The following is a 13,853-nucleotide window of genomic DNA, read 5'->3' as shown; positions in this document are numbered from 1 at the left end:
ATTTTAAGGTATTTCATTTGTTTTTAATGTGAAGGGTGTTGTAAGAAATTTGTTTCCCCAAATTCTACTGACACTTCTTGTACTTTACAATTTTCTGTAGGATACAGCTGTGGCATTCTGTTTGCAGTCAGAGAAATGGCATCCCAGGGAGGAATGGGTTTTGCGCCTCAGTCATAAGAGGGCCAGGGATTTTTTCTAACAGAACAGCCCAGGAAATGTAAAAGGTAAGAACTACTACGCCAAGTGCAAACTTCCCGTCGCTAGGGAGGGGTCCTCCCTCCTCCCGGCCACACCCCTTTCCGCCCACACCCCGCCCCTGGCGCGCCAGCTGACAGGGCTGATAGCAGACAGGGTGACAGCTGACTCGCCTTGCGCCTCCTCCCACCTGCCGGGCTCAGGGCTGATGGTTCCCGGCTTGGCGAAGTGACCCTCGCAGCAACAGCTCTCTCCATCGGTCGCCGGTTTCAGGGCGCCTCGCGGACCATGTTTTCCAACCCGCTGAGGTGGGGCTCCCAGAGCTCCTACCACCAGGTGGCCGGGGGACTGGATGCGCAGGTAAAACTCCTTCACTATTCCTGCTGGGGGAGAGGCAGGGCAAGTCTCCAGCCACTCTGCGTGGGGCAGTGTAAGCCAGGAACGTGGGCATATCCTGATGACTTAGTTTTAGTAGAAATCACACACACACACACACTCACACACACACCACGCAGAGTCTCCAGGATGGTGTGAAACCTGAGCTGTGGGATCTTAGTTCTTGGTGCTGGTTGGAGCTGAGAAGGAGGCATCTTTGAAGACATAACTCATTCCCAGGTAGCTAGAAACAAGCGTTTGAGAGAACGAATGCATCTGTCATCCCTGAAGGGGTAGAGGGTGGAGTGGAATTCTACAACCTGTGTGAGATCCTGTTATCACTTCATGAGCTACTCGGATCAAAAACGGGGTGTTAACTAACACGTTTCATGGGACAGTGAGGTCTGGGGCAATCTAAGAACTGTAGACGATTGCTTTGCTCTGCCGGGTGATGACTTCTGCTTCTTCCACAATAGGAGTCATGTGCTAAAGTAGCACATGAAATCAACCCTTCAGTTGTGTGTTAGTAGCAATTTTCCTAACAAAAGTTCCATTTGTTTCACTTGTAATTTCCATCCAAGACATGGCTTAACACACACAGTTCTGTAGTCCTGGCAAATAAAAATAAAAACATGTCCGATTCAGAGGATATGGCTCTAATCCTGACTTTTGGTAGTGACTCCAAGTGTCAAATACACATGATAGCTGTTTTTCTGATCACATCCAAAGCAAAACTGTAAGCTTCATTAAAAGTAAATTATGTCCAAAGTCCTCCTAAAAAATCTATAAAATACTGGGGCTAAGTCCCTTGAAAATGTGAAAAATCCCCATCAAGATGATCTTCCTTATATACATACAGTAGAGATGGCTGGGCAAGTCAGGTAAACTGGTATAATGGTAAAGGTAACTAAAGGCAGGATATTACAACCTGTAGGTTAGGAAATTGTAAAACTCCAACAATCTCCTCCCTCAAAATTCCACTCAGTTCTTTCTTCAGGGTTTGAGTAAGGTTTATTTCCTTGATTATTATTCAACTTTAATAGACTTCATAGGTGAGGAATCTACTGAGACAGGATTGAAAATATTTATGTTAATTGGATTCTTTTTTTTCTTGTTTGAAGAAAAATTTTTAAAAATCTTGATGGATTCAAAGTTTATTGAAAAACTTGTATGGTTACATTTTGTAGCTGAAATTATAGTTTTGATTTAATAATCTTAGGTTTAAAAAGAACCCTATGTAACCTATACCCTAAGGACGTATCTTTCGGATTATGTTTCCATAGATAGCATGGTGACCTGTGAATAGAATGCTTCTAAATACTTTTTGTTGCTAGTGATTAGCATCCATAAGTTCATTCATTCATTCATTCATTCATCCAAGACATCCTTATTATGAGATAAACTTGGGATAAAATTGAAGCTAGAGAAATGAATCAGAGTTTGTGTCCTCAAGTCACAATAACTCACATGGAAGAGAAGCACCTGCTCCGAAATGAGATAGTTGAAGGCAAATTCACTGTGTGAAGATCTCAAGGAGTCCTTGAAATAGAAATTGAAATTGCTATGGCAACACAGAACTAGTATCTGGGTCTTGGAGGCAAGAGTGAGAGAGCAAGCCGAAGATCCTATTTAGGATTGAAGCCCAAGAGCTTGAAAAAGTGAAGTTGAAGCAAGTAGGTAAGAGGAAATGTTCTCAGTAGTGGAAAACAGTGTGAAATATGTACAGAGTTGAGAGTATGGAATTCTGAATAGAAGATACAATGAACTGACTGAATTAGATCCAGTCTTTTACATTTCTTCTTTTTTTGTTTCTAAAGACGTATTTATTTGTTTGAAGGGTAAAGTTACAGGGAGAGGGAGAGGGAGGAGAGAGAGAGAGATCTTCCATATGCTCTTTCACTCCTCAAATGGCTGCCAAGGCCAAGCCAGGATGAAACCATGAGCCGGAAGCTTCCAATGAGTCTCCCATGTGGGTGCAGGGGGCCCAGCCACTTGGGTCGTCCTTCACTGCTTTCCCAGGTGCATTAGCGGGGAGCAGGATGAAAAGCAGAGCAACTGGAACATGAACTGGCACCCATATGGGATGCCAGCGTCACAGACGATGGCCTCACCTGCAGTGCCACAGCACTGGCATGTTTTACACTGCTTGGAAGATTTTAGGCAAGTGTCTGAAACTCTGGACCTTACTTTCCTTACCTATAAAATGAGGATGACAAGCTATAGAGGTATGTTATATGTAGTGAGATATATTTACTGTATAGAATCTGGCACATTGTGACTAACAAATGTGAAGTTCTTTGTGATTGCTAGGTGGTTTTCCTTCCCCTTGGGCCTGTATTTCCACTTCCCATAACTTTCTTCAGCTCATGATTCTCCTATCTGTTGGATTATGTCTTGGTTTGGATCAGCCTGGCCGATACCTTCTGAGCTTTCTCTTGCCTCTACAATCAGCTGGCGGGTGGATGGATAACCTAAAATCATCTTGTATGTCTAACCATGTTCAAGTTGTTGGGCAGGGTGACAGACTGCAATGAAAACCTGGGTTCAGGCCGGCGCCGCGGCTCAATAGACTAATCCTCCGCCTGCGGCGCTGGCACAGCGGGTTCTAGTCCTGGTTGGGGCGCTGGATTCTGTCCCAGTTGCCCCTCTTCCAGGCCAGCTCTCTGCTGTGGCCAGGGAGTACAGTGGAGGATGGCCCAAGTGCTTGGGCCCTGTACCCGCATGGGAGACCAGGAGAAGCACCTGGCTCCTGCCTTCGGATCAGCACAGTGCACCAGCCACGGCAGCCATCAAAATAAACTTGTCTTTTAATTTTATTTCTAGAGGGTGAACCAATGGCAAAAGGAAGACCTTTCTCTCTGTCTCTCTCTCACTGCCCACTCTGCCTGTCAAAAAGAAAGAAAGAAAGAGAGAGAGAGAGAGAGAGAGAGAGAGAGAGAGAGAGAAAGAGAAAGAAAGAAAGAAAGAAAGAAAGAAAGAAAGAAAGAAAGAAAGAAAGAAAGAAAGAAAGAAAGAAAGAAAGAAAGAAAGAAAGAAAGAAAACGAAACGAAACCCTGGGTTCTCCCTGAATGATCTATCAGCCTTTAATAGGCTAGTTTGAGCTCAGTCACATGGTGCTCTCTGCTCTCAGCATTCCGAGTGGAATTGGACCCCTTTCGATGTCCTCCTTTTGATGTCCTTCGTGTTGCATGTTCATGATCAAAATAAGGCATGCTGCCTGCCCCCATCCAAGAAACAGGAAACAGAGTCTACTTCTTTTCTTTAAAAAGAAAGATTAAAGTTTATTCTACTCTTGGGGTGGATGTAGGGGGGAGGAATATGAATGCTCTCATATGCTGATTGACTGCTCAATTGCATTCAACAGTTGAGGTTGGGCCAGGCCAGGAGCCTGAACACAATGCAAGTCTTCCCTGTGGGATCCAGTCACTTGAGCCATCACTTGCTTCCTCCCAGGGCATGCATTAACAGGAAGCTGGAATTGAAAGCTGAGTTCAGAGACTCAAACCCAGGCATCCAATATGGGTTGTGATGTCCCAGCCAGCATCTTAACGGCTAGGCCACATGGCTGCCTCTGCATTCTACTGCTTGATGCGGAAAGCTTCAATGAGTTTGCAGTGATTTGCAGTTTGTCCCCCCACAACACACACACACACACACACACACACACAATAAGATCCTTTCATTGGTGGCAAATTATCAAATGTGACATGTCATAAAATATGTCTTCTAGGCTATTAGTGAATTTTTAGAACATCATGCCCAATAAGGTGTGTACTTATTTTCCCAAGAATATATTTGATAGTCTTAGTGATGACAATATCTTAGTTTATGTATTAGAGTGGTAGTGTTATTCTGATGATTGATAAATGTTTTATATTTGTCATTGTATTAATTTTTGCAGAAATCCTATAGTAACAGATTGATTCCATTTTGGCAAAATAAATGTATTTCACATGATGTCTATCATTTGGCATCAAAAAAAGAACAGATTTGGAGTAGAATATCATGGTGTCTCTTACGTACTCACGACATTTTGGTGTGTAGGATGCAATTTTGTGTATTCATTTCCTCTAGGTTCAGAGCTTTTAAAAAGTGGTAAGCACTTTGAACTTTGAGTGTGGATTTTGACTTGGGTTGGAGAGAATCAAATCAAAAATTGCTAAATGTGGGGCAATTACTAACAATCAAGTTTAACTTAGTGGTCAGTTCTGCATTTGAAAATAAAACATATTGATGCTGACTCTAAAAAGCAAAATGATTTATTTGGAGGCCTTCCCTGTTTAAACTCTTTTGTTGCTTGTCTGTACTAACTAAGCCTGCAAGAATCTTATGGAAATGTTACATCCCCCCTCCTGAACAATATGTAATTGTGATAAATACAGAATTGTGTTCATAATTACAAAAATATGTGAATACTTACATAGAAGTACACCAGATATCTATTATAGTCTCTTTTGTTTCTATTTTTTAGAAAAATAAAAAACTATCTTTAATTTATCAATTAAGGTGTTTCAGATGTAAATTATATACATATAGGCCAAATTACATATTTATATATGTATGCAAATATATGTTTAGAGAGGATGTTTCAAAAATTTCAAGGAGAATAGTACTTCAAAATAAGATTACTTTTGTACAAAAATTTTGAGATCACATATATATGAGAAATCTTCCAAAAGTTCTTGGAAAATGCGTATTGTGAGACAACTATGCAAGGATTTCCAATTTTTTGCATCAAAATAAACTTGTCTTTTAATTCTATTTCTATTAACTTTTTGTATAAGCATTATCATTTAATTCCATTATGTGATGGACTGTCATATAATTGTATTAATTGTGAATGCTTGGCGTGTGTTAATAAGTTCAAGAATCTGGCGCGAGAAAGAGGGAGCAGAAGGCACTTTAGAAATGATTTTCTCCTCCAACATGATTATTGCTATGTATTCAGTCATAATGTTATGAGAAAAAAATTCCTCTAGGGCATCCACCATCTAAGAATATCTTCACTTATTGTATTCCTTAAGCATTATAATACCAACATATTTGTAACATTTAATCAAATAAATTATTTCTTGTATTCTTTTCATCTACTGACAAAGATATTTCAAGTATAAATGAAAGGCATTTACTTCATGTACTACTTGACATATTTTTCGTTGTAGAAATGCAGTCCAGAGAAAAGTGCTTCACTCTTCAGTAAGGTGACATATTCCTGGTTCAGCAGGTAGGATCTTTATGAGTTTACTTGAAGTATAGCACGCTGAGGAAGATGTCAAATGAAATGACACCTGAATGTAATCCCTTTAATATAAGTATTTATATTATTACAATATGACCTTGTACATATTTTTCTCTGATGACTTATTACGCATAAATCATAGGTAATAACAGTCTAACTTCACAGATAAGAATACTAAGGTTCCTCCAATGTGGGTGTTCTTTTATAGGATTTGTATCCTATTGGCACTAGGAAGGGACAGAAAAGTGAACTTCCATTTTAGCATCATGTGCTACCCATTTTGGGTATATTATTTCATTGATGTCTCCCCAAAGATCTCTGAGATTTGTATTTGCAGATTAGAAAATTAAGACTCAAACAGAGAAAGATTTTTTTTGTTTAGAGAGAGAGAGAGAGAGAGAGAGATATCTCCCATCTGTTGGTTTACTTCTCTAATGCCTGCAACAGGAGGAGCTGGGCCAGACTGAAGCCAGGAGTACAGAACTCAATCTAAGTTTCATATGTGTGTGGCAGGGTCCCAAGTACTTGCGCCAACATCTGCTATGTTGTATGGTGTGCATTAACAGCCAGCTGAAATCAAGAAGGGGGCCAGGATTCAAACACAAGCACTCCATTATAGGATGCAAGCATACCAAGCCATGTCTCAATGGCTATGCCAAAGATCCACCTCAAGAGATAGAATTTGTCCATGGATACTCAGGTGGGAACAAGTCTGTATTATAAGTAGTTTCTTTTGAGTCCACATTTTATGGTCTCTTTTCTTCTTCCTTTTTTTTGGCTGTGTCATGTTACTGATTACTAGAAATGCTTATATATATATATGTGTGTGTGTGTGTGTGTGTATGTATATGTTGCCATGAGAACACATACACACATATCCATAATTAATCATTTTATTAGACATATATTCTGGATTATCTCAAATTATAATCATTCATAATGTACAGAAAGGGCTCATAAATTCTTTAGATGATTGCATTGTAACCTTGGACTTCAGCACAGGAGTTAAATCCTATTAGGTGGTGAGTTTTGGCACAGCAATTAGGATGCCATATGGAATGCTTGCTTCTCATACCAGATTGTCTGGATTTGAGTCCCAGCCCCACTTCTGATCCAGCCTCCTGCTAATGCACACCTTGGGAGGCAGAAGACTATGGCTCAGTTACTTGGGACCTTGCCACTCACATGAGAAACTCTGATAGAGTTCTTGGCTTATGGTTTCGGTCTGGCTCGAGCCCAACTGATAGATTCAAGTCCTGGCTCTATTCTCAATTCCAGCTTCATGCCAATGTGTATCCTTGGGGGCAGAAGACAATATCACAAATAAGACTTGGGTCCCTGCCACCTACTTGTGAGTCTTGGATTGAGTTTCTGGCTTCTGACTCCAGCCTGACCCAGCACCAGTTCTTGTGGGTATGTGGGGAGTGAACCAGTGGATGAAAGTGCACTCTGTCTTCTCTGAATTTCAAATAAGTAAAATAAATAATTTCTAAAAATGAGATTAGAAGACTTGACTATTTCTTCTTATGTTGTTACTTCAGAAATGTATTTATTTTTCCATTGTGACAGAAAGCTCTTAAAATAAAAAATTAAATTTGTCTTCTTAGATTTATGCCCCTTATTCTATGTTCAGTAGAAACAATTACCAAAACTGACCTGTAGATATTTTCAAGAGTATATGAACCCTTAAAAAATGGGTACTAAATACCCTGAACCTGACAAATCTTTAAAAACACAGAAATAAGCAATTTAATTTACATTTTGTAGAAATTCATGGTAGAATTAAAAAGATCAAAAAGTAAAATATCAATTACCAAAGACCATAAGAATAACATAAGCATGATTGAGAAACACATATTTTTAGGAGTGTCATTTAACCAGGTTGACAAAATTAGGGAAAATTTCACAAGTACCAATGCTTTAACCCGATATTTAAAGATGTGTGGGAGTGTGTCAAGTGGCATTCCTCATCCAGAAAATGCCATGTGGTAAGCTGAAAGGTATTACAGCTCTGACCTGTCATACACCAAAGGGCTGGATGGCAGGAGATTGAGATGGAGGGAGAGATCATGAGGAGTCTCTAGAACATGCTTCTATTGCTGAAGAAATGTAAATAGAGCAGTGAGGTCATCATAGTGGTTTCAGAAGCTCACCTTTGCAATCTGGTACAAATAAAATTTTTAAGATGGAAACGGGGATAGGAAGAATCAGGAAAAGAGCCTTTGGGTGTCCTAGGAGACTCTAGGTCACAATCTGATCTATGATAATGATGGAGAATGATGAAAGAGAAGGTACTATATAGAAAAGAGTTGATTGGTTCAAGACATTGAGGAACTAGGAAACAAAAGGACAAATATAACTTTCTAGTTCACATAGTTATAAGGTTGAGATATGGTAAAAAAAAATTGTTGGTTCCATTTGGAAAAGCTTCGATTTGAGTTGCCTATGAGGTATCATAGGAGCAAGAATTTGGACATTTAGTGATCAGACTGAGGATAAAACTTTGATCTATAAATGTAGCTGGAGAGCCATTGACTATGTATGTCAATAGTTGGAGTCATGAGAAAGAATGAGATGGTCCAATTGAATAAGATTAGAAAATATAACGTTAGAAATCTCAGTATTTAAATGGTAAGAGGAGGGGAAATCTACAAAGAAAGTTAAGTAAGGTATTCAGAATGTAAGAGAAATATACGGAAAACAGTGACTGACAGCTTAGAAAAAAGAAACTTTCAATAAAAGAGAAAAATAAACTGGTCAATATGGCAAATATTGAAAAAGAGTAAATTAAGTAAGAATTGAATATGCTCCATTAAATTTGGCAATGTAAGATAATTGGTGATTATTAGAAAAACACCTTAAATTATATATATTTAAATTATGATATATAATATATATACTTATATATGTAAATTTTATATATATATATATATATACATCTATACACATGCATACATACATGGGCAGATGAGGTCAAATTTGAAGAATCCCATATTATACAAATCTAAGAATCACTTAAAGAAAGTGGCAAAATTTTACACCAATATGTACCATTAGGCTGTACACTAGGAGAAAGGGACAATAGATTGAAATTAAATAAATGTAAACTATTTACAATGAATGATTTTGATTATATATACATATTTTTCCAATCCTGTGTTCTGCTTTATCCATGAATTAACAAATAATGATATCTATCCTCTCTATAAAAATATTCAGTGGTCATTATAAAATGTTAGGTAACAGAGTTTAAATAATGCAAACAAAATATACACAAAAGTATAACTTTAAAACTTCATCACATTATATAAACTGTGTACATGTAGTTTAGATATTAAAAAAACTCTTTTCAGAAATGCTAAATTAAGGAACTGAATGTAAATTCAACAAGTAAGGTTGAGTTTTAAAATAGGACATAGGAAATTTTAAAATATGGCAATATCTTACCTTAAAAATCCATATCTTAATTCAATCAAGTAAACCAACAAGCTATAATTGTTGAATATCAAATTTTCTTTCCATTTAAATGTAGCATCTCAAAACTAGATAAGAAATATTTTCATAGCATGTTGTTATCTGGAACTGACATTGCCATGAACCTAATTTGATTTCTTATCTGTTGATTGAACAGTTGCAGTTAAAACATAACTGTTGTTTAAGAGAATGTTCCCTTGAAGACAATGGTTCTTTGTATTTCAGAATCTGTTTTTGGAGTTATAGACAAAGTCAGAAATTATATCCTAGACCAAATTCAAGCTCTTATAATTAAGTGAATAATTCCATTAAAATATGCTCAAATGATACAATAATTAAGAAATTATATTCTTATGAGTCTTAATTCCTAAGGCAGTAGCTGTCTAGATCATTTTGATGATTGAATAATTACCAAGCCCTTATTAGCAAATAGAATCTGTCATCAGGGTAAAATGATCCTGGTCATAGAATAATCCCCTTGATATACTTGGAAAAAAATCTAATTAAAACTTTAATCAGTCACAACTGGGTCATTCTTTTAACCAGGTATATACTATTCAATATGCTCTACCTTTAGTCATACATTAATAAAATACATACGTTAACTTGTCCCATTGTATGACTTTTGGATCAGCCAACTCCATTCCTTTGCCACAATATAATCATACATTTCAAGAAATATTTTTAGAGTTCACTAATATTAATAAAAGTGATCCTTTTCATTTGTTCAAATATTGTTCATCTACAAAAGTTATATTTTACCTCTTCATCCAAGCTGAGTGTTACTGTTTTTGTCTTCATAGCAACTGAATGATATATTTATGCATACTTGCCAATGATAAATATATACAAAATTGTTTCTAGGGTAGCACAATTAGAAACAGAATGGAAGTATTACTTTCCAAGGCACTGTCTGCCATTCAAGCTGGCATTGCTTTTTGTGACCAGTCTCTGGGGCTTTTGATGTTCAACTGCCTGTAAAAATGAGAAATTCGTACAGCTCTGCCTGCAGTAGAGAGTATGAGAAGAGAGTATGATTACTTCAGGAATAGAGCATCGAAGTTTATAAGACTGGTGTATGCTGCATGTCACTCATTGGCAGGGTCTGTTTTTGGTCTTAGTTGTTTCAAAAAAAAAAACAGTCTTCTTGTAAGATTAAAAAAAAAAAATGCTGCTTCTTTGCTTTGTCTTTTCCCAACCTCTCATTTGGGAAGAGAACACTAACTCATATGATCAGAGTATTTAATTCTATCACAAGAGAGCAAAAGATGGGGAGGGAGGGCTCACACCTGCACAAAGAGAAATCAAGGCAGGTCCACCACCGAGCCATGAGAGGGTGCTTAGGTGTCACTTCTACATGCTGCATTCTTGGGAGACTCAGCATGAAAGCTGGGGTCACTTATCCCTGAACCAAAACTGCTGAGTTTTGCACAGTTCTAACACAAGATGCTGAGGCAGTAAGTGTTATTAAAAAATGCTTTTGTGAAAATCAATGCAATCTTATTTCAAAAATGAATATTTATTTTATAGAATGGAGTAGAATGACTTAATATGACATGAAAGGAGTTTATTACTTAATATGTTTTTAAAAGTATGTTGCAGGAAAGTATCCAACGTACTAGAGCCAACCGAAATTTGCTCACAGAAGGTCCTTTCTGCTTACATTAAGCCTTTTTGTTACATATGAATGATGGCATGATACTATTTATTATAATGAAAATAAAGTAGAACCCAGACTCTTGTTACCCTAGGGTTTAAATTGATCCGAGGGTTCATCAATTGAGAGTATTCAAAAACAATGACAATGAAAGGAATCCCAGTTTGGAGTGGAGTAATGCTTGATTATGGTCTCCGTAGCCAATGCTCTATCCTGGAAAGAACTCAGTCTACAAAGTCAGAGGTCTTTTCATTTGTCCTTTTGAAGATTAATTTATTTATGTTGTGAAAGGCACTAGGACAGAGACAGGGAGGGGAGAGAGGAAGAGAGAGAGAGAGGGATGGGCAGGAGAGAGAGAGAGAGAGAGAGAGAGAATCTTCTATCCACTGATTCACTACCCAAATGGCCACAACAGCCTGGCTGTATCAGGCAGAAGTCAGGTGCCAGGAACTCCATCCAGGTCTCCCACATGGGTGGCAGAGGCTCAAGCACTTGGACCATCAGCTGCTGCCTGCACAGACACATTAACAGGGATCTGGGTCAGAAGCGGAGCAGCTGTGACTTAAATCAGTACTCTGATATGGGATGGTGGTGTTGCAAGCGGTTTCATCTGCTGCATGTACCATCGCCGTGAGCTTGGTCACCCACTGCATGAAGACACACCTTGGTTATAGAGAGCAATATGTGATCATATGTATTGCAGAAAGCAATGTGCAGTCGAGGAATGGCATAAACAAACACAGCATTTAGCAGGGGTTTGGAAGATTTCTTTTTTTTTTTTTGTTATGAAATTTAAAGCAATTTTGTACCACAATTCTGGGCTCATTATTTATTTAAAGATTTTTAAAGATTTATTTATTTATTTACTTTAAAGGCAGAGAGAGAGAGAGATATCTTGCATCAACTGATTCATTTCCCAAAATGGCCTCAATGGCCCAGGCTGCCAAACTGAAGCCAAAAGCCTGAAACTCAATCCAGGCGTTCCTTGCGGGTGGCCGGGGCCTAAACACTTAGGCCATCATCCACTGCTTTACGAGGCATGATAGTTGGAAGTTGGATCAGAGCTAGCACAGGATGCAGGCTTTTGCAGGTAATTAACTGCTGTGTCACGATACCAGTCAAAAAAAAAAAAAAAAAAAAGAAAAGAAAGAAAGAAAAAAGAAATGCCGTCAAATGCATCCTTTTCATCAAGCACCCACTCCTTGTTAACTGACATCCCAGTATAACAGAATCAGTTCATTCATTGATAACAGAGCACTCATGTCCTCCTCACCTCCTAGAGGCCCTATTTCTTAATGCTGTTAACAATGACAATCAAATTACATTAGCTTGGGAAGAGTCGTTGAAATCGGCACATGGTTTCTGTATCTCCGAGAATCATATCTTCTTGCATGTAGGAGGAGGAACAAGAAGGGGAAGTGAAGCAAAACATTTCTCCCCTTAATGTCTAGTGGAAAACAAAGTTCTCCCCAGCAGATTTCTTTTTAGGTATCAGTATATTATTAATTCCAAGCAAGGGGGAATGAAGTTGCCACAATTGGTATAGCCCAATCATAATTCATGGCTCTGTGGTTGGATAAGTTTACCCTGAGTTCAAGAGATTTTCAACGGAGTAAATGTCAGCTTCCTGTGAGTAGCAAGATGGTGGCACAGAGGGATGACTGGACAGACATGATCCTTGTCCCCTACAATACCTTTTGCACTATGACAAAATCATGCACCTTAGTTTCTCTCCCATTTTAGACCCATGGTTCTCACAAAATTATTCACAGTGACCCCAGGGACAAGTTCTTCGAATAGAAAGGAGTGCAGATACCCAGAATGTGGCAGAAATTTGCCGTGTTTCTTAAAGCATCAACTCAAAAATGGTACTTTCACATTCTGTTTGGTAGAGTAAGTCATATAGCTCATCTCAGAGTTTATGGGATGGATAGATACCCTACCCTTAGTTGGTTGATCCATAATGTCAAGTGGCAAAGGGTATAGAAAGTCACAGGGAAACAGAGGGATGATGCAAATGTAGAGCTTAGATTCATTTTTCCTCTGATAGAAGCCTAAAAACAAATACAGGTTCTTGGGTGGTTGAATGAATAACTTCTATAAGAGTTTGCTGTTTAAACTTCAGTAGGGGAGGAGAGGTGGAGTAGGGGAGTGGTACATTTCCCAAATAGGAGATGAGTAAGTGGAGTTAGTGTATCACTGAATAATTGGCTATGTTAACAGACCTTCTAAAAACTGCAAGGATTATTGCACATTATGTAACTCTGGAATAAAATCACATGATATTTTTAAGCACACAATCTAGTCCTTGTATTGTTTGATAAAATAATACATAAATCAAGGAATGAAATAAACACATACAATTATTCTTAACTTGATTTTTAAGTTTGGATGAATTGTTTAACTTACTGTTTCAGAATAATTATCTTAGGCTATAAAAAACCTTTGGAAAGAGAAGATCTTTTTGAACTAAACGAAAGTGATTCCTCTTATATTGTGTGTCCCATCTTTGAAAAACAATGGAGGAAGGAAGTTTTAAGGCATCAAGAAAGACAAAAAGCACAGGTAAATAATGTTAAATACTAAAGTACTTAATTACTACCTAAAGTTAGATAAAGCTTTTTCCAAATATGAGCCATGATTGTTATTAATATAGAAAATCTCTAAAATCTGTGACATGGTAAGTCATTTCCATTAGCACAGTTCATTGTTGTTGCAGCATGTTTCTGTCTTCAAATTATTTAGGAGCACATGTGTTGATTTTTGCACTTGTACATATCTTTGGGGGTCTTGCTCATCGTGATAAAGACAACTTCTGCATCTTAGAGTATTGTGTCCTTATCAAAGTAAATCATTCCCCAAAATTTAGGGAAGCAAGTCCTCATCTGGCATCATGTATGCAAATATATTTA

At 37.9% G+C, this 13,853-nt stretch overlaps 1 protein-coding gene across 2 annotated transcripts in view; it reads left to right on the top strand.

Annotated features, from left to right (window-relative positions):
- Window positions 1-307: 307 nt before the first annotated feature.
- The window catches only part of LOC100346553 (ATP-binding cassette sub-family C member 1), a 105,587-nt gene continuing 92,041 nt past the window's right edge, over window positions 308-13,853 (top strand). The window contains exons 1-3 of one of the 2 annotated variants that reach the window (XM_002716653.6): window positions 308-555; window positions 5,734-5,795; window positions 13,359-13,506. In XM_002716653.6, coding sequence (XP_002716699.4) covers window positions 484-555; window positions 5,734-5,795; window positions 13,359-13,506 — 282 coding nt within the window. In that variant the 5' untranslated portion in view covers window positions 308-483. The remainder of the gene's footprint in view (window positions 556-5,733; window positions 5,796-13,358; window positions 13,507-13,853) is intronic. The other variant, XM_008267130.5, reaches the window with a different exon arrangement.

This window comes from Oryctolagus cuniculus, chromosome 4 (genome assembly GCF_051225735.1).
Source record: "Oryctolagus cuniculus isolate XC-2025 breed Fujian yellow rabbit chromosome 4, ASM5122573v1, whole genome shotgun sequence".
NCBI lineage: Eukaryota > Metazoa > Chordata > Mammalia > Lagomorpha > Leporidae > Oryctolagus > Oryctolagus cuniculus.
Note: the sequence above shows the minus strand (reverse complement) of the source record. Positions and strands in the feature narration are given on the sequence as shown.